Source organism: Colobus angolensis, unplaced genomic scaffold (genome assembly GCF_000951035.1).
Source record: "Colobus angolensis palliatus isolate OR3802 unplaced genomic scaffold, Cang.pa_1.0 Scaffold175, whole genome shotgun sequence".
Classification (NCBI taxonomy): domain Eukaryota; kingdom Metazoa; phylum Chordata; class Mammalia; order Primates; family Cercopithecidae; genus Colobus; species Colobus angolensis.
The window spans coordinates 4255993-4265574 of record NW_012114877.1 but is presented as its reverse complement, the minus strand read 5'-3'; the positions used below and the strand labels follow the sequence as shown (position 1 = coordinate 4265574).

At 37.9% G+C, this 9582-nt stretch overlaps 2 protein-coding genes across 7 annotated transcripts in view; one reads left to right on the top strand and one right to left on the bottom strand.

Moving 5' to 3' along the window:
• Positions 1-3870, top strand: part of JAZF1 (JAZF zinc finger 1) — a 361747-nt gene extending 357877 nt beyond the window's left edge. For all 3 annotated transcript variants that reach the window (XM_011938599.1, XM_011938602.1, XM_011938601.1), the window contains exon 5: positions 1487-3870. In XM_011938599.1, coding sequence (XP_011793989.1) covers positions 1487-1663 — 177 coding nt within the window. In that variant the 3' untranslated portion in view covers positions 1664-3870. The remainder of the gene's footprint in view (positions 1-1486) is intronic.
• A 1110-nt stretch (positions 3871-4980) lies between these two features.
• TAX1BP1 (Tax1 (human T-cell leukemia virus type I) binding protein 1) overlaps positions 4981-9582 on the bottom strand; it is a 103470-nt gene continuing 98868 nt past the window's right edge. For all 4 annotated transcript variants that reach the window (XM_011938604.1, XM_011938603.1, XM_011938605.1 and 1 more), the window contains 2 exons: positions 6687-6769; positions 4981-6092 (listed from right to left, as the gene is read on the bottom strand). In XM_011938604.1, coding sequence (XP_011793994.1) covers positions 5891-6092; positions 6687-6769 — 285 coding nt within the window. In that variant the 3' untranslated portion in view covers positions 4981-5890. The remainder of the gene's footprint in view (positions 6093-6686; positions 6770-9582) is intronic.

Below are 9582 nucleotides of genomic sequence, written 5' to 3'. Positions count from 1 at the left end.
CAGGATGGTCTCGATCTCCTGACCTCGTGATCCGCCCGTCTCGGCCTCCCAAAGTGCTGGGATTACAGGCTTGAGCCACCGCGCCCGGCCCAAGGACTTTTTAAAAACATTAATGTGCATTGCACATCTCTAATTAGTGGTAATAACCACCAAACATTTATATTTATATTTAGTAGCAACCCTTCTTCCATACTAGTGAGGCATGAACTTGGGAAGTGCTGTTGTAACTTCATTTACTCACAGAGACTTACTGAGCATCTACAATGTGCCAGGCACTGTGCTAGATATTCATGAGACGACAGCAGGGAGCTGTTTTCTGGGAGCTCTTTAAAGGCATCCCATGAAGAGTGAGAACAGTATTGTGTTGGAATCCTTTAGCTGAGCAAGGGACTGGGCCTAACAGGACTGGATTTAGGTAGTATTTTAGGAAACAGCTCACTCTCCTAAAATCTGTGCTTTTTGTTTTAGGCTGTCTTCTGTGTTCCCTTACTCTCTAATCTGGCAATTGCTAACTTGGAAATTAAGACCTATGCTCAAATACCACACCTCTGCCATCCCTTCTTAAATCTTCCACCAGTTACTTACTACCCTTGAGCCTGTTTCCTCACCATTTAATTGGGATGAGGATTACTGGTTGTTAAAACTGTAGAGAGTGACTCTAAGAATGGAGTCTTACATAGAATATGCTGGTGAGCTACCAAACCGATTAATAGAAATTCAGACAGCATTTTGATAACTTTAGTATCCAGATGCTAAGAAGTCCAATCTTAGTGACTAACATTATATAAATAACCTTAAATTTTTGAAGTTCATTGTATGTTTGGAATGTAATACTTAATACCAGTCTGACCACAGGTCTTATTAAACATATACAATTGTACAGTGGGGGCACGATGTGGGCAACAAGTAGCTCCCAGAGTGGCATCAGAGATACTGGCTTAGGGCAGAGCAGAAAATTGACAAAAACTCTGGTTAAGGCATGGTAGGGAACTGTTAACACAGTTGTCTAGAAGCAAGATGTAAATTGAGTTTTCAAATCAAAAATTTCTATACGTCAAACTTTGAGATGTGCCCTAATGTTTTTTTTTTTCTTTAGAAAGATATTTTGTTGGTCATGCTGAGGACATTTGTATAGGATTGTTCACTATTAACTTTATTTAGAGTGGAAAAGATTCAGAGGATTTTCTTTATACAGTCTAAGTCCTAAATATATATTTTATATAAAATTGGAAGAAATCAGTAATTTCATTTTCAGAGTAATTGAGGCACATCTAAAATTTGGAGTCAGCTGTGTGTGGCCATCCGTACAGCCCATGCTTGACACACCAGAATGTCCCTAAGGGTCCCAACTAGAGTCCTTGCAAAAGACTACACTCTAAACAGCTGCCACCCAGGAACTGCAGTCCAGACCCAAACTGAGGTTTCCCAAGTTTGACAGGCATTCTGTGAATCCATCTAATAAGAAGTATTTTCGTCTTCTCCACAGAATGTGAATGGCATAAAGTATCACGCTAAGAATGGTCACAGAACACAGATTCGTGTCCGCAAACCATTCAAATGTCGCTGTGGGAAGAGTTACAAGACAGCTCAGGGCCTGCGGCACCACACAATCAATTTCCATCCCCCGGTGTCGGCTGAGATCATCAGGAAGATGCAGCAATAACATGCTGGTCATAACTGTGCCAAGAAATCCTCACCAGCAGTTGCTGATTTTGAAAACAGCCACCTTTTTTCAGGGGAAGCATTCAGCAACCCTTTAAAGAAAAAGAATTAAATGCATGCTTTAAGTTTTTTCTGTAATTTTGGAATGATGTATCTTTGTAGAGTTAATGATTTTGTACATTTGCACATGTAATCTCATACCCATTTTCATTACTTTGATATAAGGTGCTAAACAAAACAAGCTCTAGGTTCTTCAGCACATTTCCCCCAAAACAAAATAAAATTGAGGGCATGTTGCATATTGTAGAATTGTATTGCAGTGGTATCAACTGGGGGGAGGAGGGGCTGGCACTGAGATGTTTTTTCAAGATTGTAATGTGATTGAAGTTTTCAACACATCAACTCACATATGTTCAAAACCAAAATAATACCTTCATTATCAAACTGGTTACCATGCCTTACATAATGGAGTTAGTATTTGTGAGTAGAAAGACTTTAGGTAATGGAAATATAAATAAGAAAGAATGTTTAACATAATATGCTAAAAATATTTTCATATTTAAATAACATACATAAAAGGTGTGCTTTCTGTGTTTTATATTATCTTGCAAATCCTTTTGCCCTTTAAAAAGCTGAAAATCTTGCCATCTGACTTACTAGTCATTTTAGTGTTATAAATGGCATTTTGTACAAAATAGTCTATTCAGTTCATTCATTCATTTAATACACATTCATTGAGTGCCTGCTGGATACAAGGGATTCAGTTTATGCCTATTGATATCTGCGGACCAAGATACCCACTTAGTGAAATACTTTTCCCTGAAATCTGTTAGGAAACACTTTGAAATACTTAAGTGCAAATTTTGTGTGTGTCAAATTTAGTTATATCTTCATCTTCAGATGAAGTTTTAAAGCACTTTGTAGTTCTCTATTGCCAACAATTTAATGTTTATGTGTTGCCAATTCTTGCAACCACTGCCCTACCAAACCTGTGGGTTGCAAATCAGAAATAAAATTCTAAGCACGTTTCAAAGAGGAACATTTTTGTTAAGACCCCTGTTGCCTCCTCTTCATGCTCATTTTTGACTTATTTTTAAAAGGCACTTTTCTCATCACATTGTAGACAGGTCTGCGTTCTCATTGGAAATGTCTGTTTAGCTTTATAAAACACTTTGCTGAAATATGAAAATGAGCCTTATTGACAATTAAGTGCTTCTTGCAGCAGGTGGTCAAACAAAAGCGTGACTAATATGACCCGTTAAGAGTAACCTACATCTGGACCATTCCCGAAGTTTTTCATCACCGACAGAACCATCATGCCTTGAGTGTTCTTTTCTCCCAAGTGCTATTCCTTAAACACGAGAGTTTACCAGTTGCCTAATTATGCAATAAAAAATGCTTCAAGATAGCTAACTGCCCATAAAACAAACTCAAATTGCTTATTAAAAAGTTTCTTCCCATGTTCCCATTTGATGAAAAGTCTTACGTAACATAGCTGGGAAGCAGGGGTCCCTCCTCAATTTTCAAACATTTTGAAAGGATGACAATTCTGTTAGCCAGATGAGTAAACCTCTATATTCATAAGTTCTGAATCTCTCATAATGAGGGATTTTAAAGTATTTATAAAGACACTGCCCTCTAAAAATTTCCTCAGATCTGAAGTATGGCCTTGGTCCTGCATATACAGTGTTAACCTATGTTTAAAAGGGTGATCCAGATATGAGACGCAAGTAGGTGCATAAGAAGGCCCCACTTGGCTATTTCATACCTACCTACAATTGACCAAAAAAAATTTTTTAGGCCAGCAATTATTTAGCTTCGCTCCTTCTAGTGCAAGAAACTGCAGGCTGGATCAGTAGTTCAACAGCTAAACAGTCATAAAATAGTCATTGTGCATGTTACATTTCTTTCAATGATAAATTCCAATTTCTATTTACTTATTCATTGTGACAGTATTACTAAACAGGTAAGGATGGGAATATTTTGTTATACTGTGTATAGTGAATGTATTGTACTGTGTCTGTGAAAACTGTGCTTTAAATTATATTTTCATATGTTTTGTTGGGGACAGAGCACATTAAGTCTGAAAGCAACAGAGGTTTGTTTTAGAACTGAAGGCAATTTAATCAAAATTTCTGTCAAGAAAAGCTGCTTATAAATGTAAATGAAATCACATTGAAAATAAACTGCCTCTGACCCAAAAATAAATATGGCTCTTTATTTTCCGTAGTGTCCATTATGAAAACCAGTATCAAGTTTACCATGGAAATTAATAAATATATCCATTCAGTTCCTCGTTCTAAGGCTGTTCAGCTGATGCACGTAGACTTTATTCCCTTACATTTTTTGCTTAGATTAGGCTGTATTACTTTTCTATCAATAACAAGCTTAGATTTAAACTATTCTAAAATAAGTTCTAGGCCAGTAAGATCAACAGTGTCTACTACTGTAATATTCAAAGGATACTTTTGGGTTAACATGGTCCATAATTATTAACTGCAACAAAAATGCTCCCATTGTTGAACATATTTTACCTAAGGATATTCTGCTCGTCATATAACCTGTCAGGAAGCTGAAACTTGAGTCTCCAAAGCTATTGCTTCCTAGGACTGCTGTGTCCTAACAGCTGGCATACAAATGCCTAATACTGGTTTGCCCTAGACTCAAACTGTTTTTTTTTTTTTTGAGACGGAGTCTCACTCTGTCGCCCAGGCTGGAATGCAGTGGCGCGATCTCGGCTCACTGCAATCTCTGCCTCCCGGGTTCACGCTATCTCCCACCTCAGCCTCCGGAGTAGCTGGGATTACAGGCGCCCGCCACCTCGCCCGGCTAGTTTTTTGTATTTTTTTTTAGTAGAGACGGGGTTTCACCGTGTTAGCCAGGATGGTCTCGATCTCCTGACCTCGTGATCCGCCCGTCTCGGCCTCCCAAAGTGCTGGGATTACAGGCTTGAGCCACCGCGCCCGGCCGACTCAAACTTTTTAAAGGATTCTAACAATATACAAACTCTGCTTCCACCAACAAATACAAGTGACATATGCTGCAGTTCACATATAGCAACCCAAAATGCCCCCAAGTCTAAATATTAGGTTAACATCTTCAACAGCTTAGTTTGCTCAGAACAAATGTAAACTATTTTGATAACTACAAAAGCGGCAAAATCAAAAGCTGGTACTTTAAATTATTCACATGCACATTATAAAAGGGAAAGGGAATACAGTTCAGAAGAATTTTAAAGGCCCAAACCAAAAAAAGATGTTCAAGATGCTAGATTAATGAAAAACTTTCACAAATAAATTTGACAACAAAAATTATAGATCTTGGAAAATGTGTCCTCATTCTTTAATGTTAGTGAGAGTTCTATACAGCAGAGACATAACTGAAGAAACACATTACTTTGATTTGGGTTTATGCACTGTACTTTTAATCACTGAGAATATTTCAAATTTATATTCTCATCAGGAACATGTAAAGATACTGATATATATTCTGTGATTTTATGCCACAAACACCCCTGTTATGAGATCATTTAATAGGAAAACAATGATATTGACATCTCTTGTTCCATTTTCCCATTAGATATATACATACAACTTCAAGATAGTTTAAAAATAATCATTCAGGTTATTCTAAAATTTTGTCATAAAATTAGCAAAATATGCCTTCTGTTAATTGCTAAAACCAACATTTCACATATAAAAAGCATGTGATCTCATTCTACATGCAGCTCCATTTCTGAAAATTAAAAACCTATCGTTTCATGGGCTAAATTATAGAACTCTCTGTATTTGAAGAACTACTTCATAAGACTGTTATGATAAATGCTTTTTATTACATAATATTTAGTAGTCATGCTCAATCAACAAGGTCAACAGAAACTTGTGAATATTCTGCTAAATAATGTAGCACACTAATACATACACATTTTTCAGTGCAGTAACATTGCAATAATCCTTGTATCCTTTATTCAGACAATTATGCAAACTAGGGAATAAATAAAGATAAGAACACACAAGAACTTTGTTTTAAAGCAAGTAAGATTAACAGATTAAAATTTATTGATAAACCAAAGACTGACCCTGATCCTAATAACACCGAACTCAAAGTAGCTCCTGGTCAGAAAGTGCAACAGAGGGTACATGAAAGCATCACTCTATGGTCTCCTCAGTGCTCTATTTTAGGTGATTTTTTTTTTTTTTTACCACTAAACTATCTTAACTCATAATAACTAGTCAAAATTTAGAACATTCTGATCAAAATGGGTCTGCACATGCCTTTCAAACACCTGCTGGTCATAGTCAGGAGGGAACTGCTCGCTGCACATGGGGCACACCTTCCAGTGACTTTCCACATGTTCTTCAAATTTGCTCTGATCGTAGTTGGGAGGAAACATTAACTCACAGAGGGGACACTTCTTGTGAACATCAAAGCTTAAAGAGAAAAACAAAAGAATTACATATTTCTAATAAATGTAGAACAGTAACTTGTCCGTATATGACAAGGTTTCATTTATCTAGTTAGCTGATATTCATACTAAACAAACCTACCTTAAAAGTCTTTACTCCAGAAACCTTTCTCTGCTAAATGCTTGCTGTAGACAATTGTGTAACCCATTTACAGAGCCTCTAAATTTAGTTTTACAATTAGATTAACAAAACCTTTTTTTCCCCTTAAAACCTCCGAAATCCAATCACAATTATGTGAAATTAGTACCAAGAATTCTTCCACGTTTAACAGAAAATGCCTTTTGTAAGACTGTAAGGATAAATACAACTCATAACTTCCCATCAGTGCGTTTGGTTTAATAGCTAAAAGTTTTTATGGCACTAGTTCTCAAATGATTGCATGCATCAGAATCAGTCGGAGGACACGTTAAAACACAGATTGCTGGGCCTATGCCTGGTGTTTCTGGTTCAGCTAGGCCAGGCCCTACATATGTGCATTTCTAATGAGTTCCCAAGGACCACCTTTGAGAACCACTCGCCTAAATTAACCCAAATTCTACAAAGGAAAGAAAAATCTACCTGGAATCAAAGCAAAAGCCTGTCCCATGCCCACGTAAGTGCTGACTTGGAGGATCAGGAGCAGTAGGCACATTTTCATCTTCCTAGGGGAAAAATAATTTTGGAAGTTTTAAGGAAAGTAAAACCAAATATAAATTCCTTAATTCAATCAAGCACATACTGACTGTATAAAAGAAGATTACACTTTAGGAAATTTTCTCTCTGTTATCATTTAATTAGACTTTCAAATAAACATGTTTGAAACTCTGCAGAGTATTTCACTATGGACTAACAGTGTGGTGTTCTTGAAATAAAAAGCAGTATTCAGAGGAATAGAGACATACCATTTACCATACCTGTATGTGTAAATGAAGCTGAGAACAGTAGACCTTTTCAAACCTATATACATAGGTAACTTTTACTGACTTGGTCTTTCTGCAGACTGGGTGGCCACTTTTTTTTTTTTTTTTTTTTTGAGATGGAGTCGTCACGGTGTCACCCAGGCTGGAGTGCAGTAGCACGATCTCTGCTCACTGCAACTCCTGCCTCCTGGGTTCAAGCAATTCTCATGCCTCAGCCTCCTGAGTAGCTGGGATTACAGGTGTGCACCACCATGCCCAGCTAATTTTTTAGTAGAGACAGGGTTTCACCATGTTGGCCAGGCTGATCTCAAACTCTTGGCCTCAAGTGATCCGCCCTCCTCGGTCTCTCAAAGTGCCGGGATTTCAGGCATGAGCCACCACGCTCGGCCCTACTTTCCGTATTGTCAGACTGCATTACTGTCTCAAATGTTCTCATTTAATAACTGTATGTTTAATTTACAAGAAAGACAGTCTCTTTGACAAGATACATCCATTGCATGATATATAGAAATTATAATGAAAAACTAATAGAGTATGTGTGAGTTTGTATATGTATATTCTCGGGAACACACAGCAGCAAATCCAACTGGATTAACACATGTTAAAACAAAGCAATGGACTCAACTACAAGCCTCAAAACTCTGCTGTAGAGGAACAAAATCCAAAATTAAATATTTCAGAGGTTGTCAAGTGAGACTTCTAAAAATGTGTACATCTAGTTTTAATCGAAAGAAAACACTGATTTGGATTCCCATGGCTGCATCCCAGCAGTCAGTTTTTAGAGATCTGTACGTGCTACATCAACAGCCAAACACACAGGCTCATTTCACACTGAAACAAGGCACATCATCTAAATTGCCTATTTCCTTTATATATCTCAACAGCTGTTAGTTGCTCCATGTCATGAACTAACAGCATATCCCCAAGTGTAGCCGGCACTGATGAAATCTTTATGTTACTAGGTAGGCATGCTTGCCCCAGAGCTGCTATTAATGGGTCAGTTAAGTCTGTTATGGGAAGGAGCACCAAAAAAGTATATATGGTGTGAAGCGCAAAGTGAACAAACAAAAGACAAAATGAGTATTTCTGGTACTTAACTATCCTTCTGACAATATTCCCCTCTTGAAAAGTAAGGGAAGAGGTAAAATACTTTTGTTTATCTATGAGTCCCATAGGATATAACTGAGCAAAAGGAAAACAGGACAGATAACCTAATGGGGGATTAAATTGGGAGATAAAACAGGAATACTTCATATACTTTAAAAATTCAATCAAGTAACTAAAATCCAGATAGCTTTTTTTTTTTTTTGAGACGGAGTCTCCCTCAGTTGCCCAGGCTGGAGTGCAGTGGCGCGATCTCGGCTCACTGCAAGCTCCGCCTCCCGGGTTCACACCATTCTCCTGCCTCAGCCTCCCAAGTAGCTGGGACTACAGGCGTCCGCCGCCACGCCCAGCTAATTTTTTGCATTTTTTTTTAAGTAGAGACGGGGTTTCACTGTGTTAGCCAGGATGGTCTCGATCTCCTGACCTCGTGATCCGCCTGTCTCGGCCTCCCAAAGTGCTGGGATTACAGGCGTGAACCACCGCACCCGGCCCCAGATAGCTTTTAAGTCTGTAGATACAAAGAAGGAAGATGAGAAAGTAGCTGAATCTGCTGACAGTGAATTCTGATTCTGTGCCAGGTTACTCTAGCTCCCAGATTTAGGCCTCCCAGCAACAATCTCTGAAACACTGAGTATACTTAAATAACTACAAAACAGTGATAAGGAACAAAAGTTTCTCACTCATCTTTGAAAAACAAAAATCCAAAATTATGAAATGTTGAAGAAAATAATGGGAAAAGAAAACGGGGCAGGTCTTGATATTATATTTTTTAGAAATTTTAATGACAAATATTTAAGATAGAATACAATTTTCCAAAGGCCAAAAATGTAATGGAACCACAAATCTCATAACCTTCTTTTCCTGTTTTATAATAGCTAACAGCCTACACCAATTTACTGCTTCCGTGAATCAGCTAACAGTAGAGTTTGTAGCTAAAGTTTCAGATTCAGACAACCTGTCAGACACGTTAACCCTGCTCATTAAATACCTGGAGGGGAAAAAAAGTTGAAGTAATTTATACTTTCTAAGTCATGTATAATTTGGCAATGATAACTAGATTATTCTGTTATCTTCTACCACCTATTACCTAATAAAAGGGGAGAGGGGTTCAAGAGTATAATTCTACATGCTATAACGAGAAACAGTAAGTTCTCATGAAATAAAACATGAACCATCTACTCAGAACATAGGCTGAAATCAAAGAGTATGCAGTAAGCACTCTAAGAAGCCAATACATATAATAAAGTCTCTCACGATATTGACAGGCAAAATGATGAGTGAAATCTTCACTTGAGAATACATTTTTTTTTTTTTTTTTGAGACGGAGTCTCGCTCTGTTGCCCAGGCTGGAGTGCGGTGGCCGGATCTCAGCTCACTGCAAGCTCCGCCTCCCGGGTTCACGCCATTCTCCTGCCTCAGCCTCCCAAGTAGCTGGGACTACAGGCGCCCGC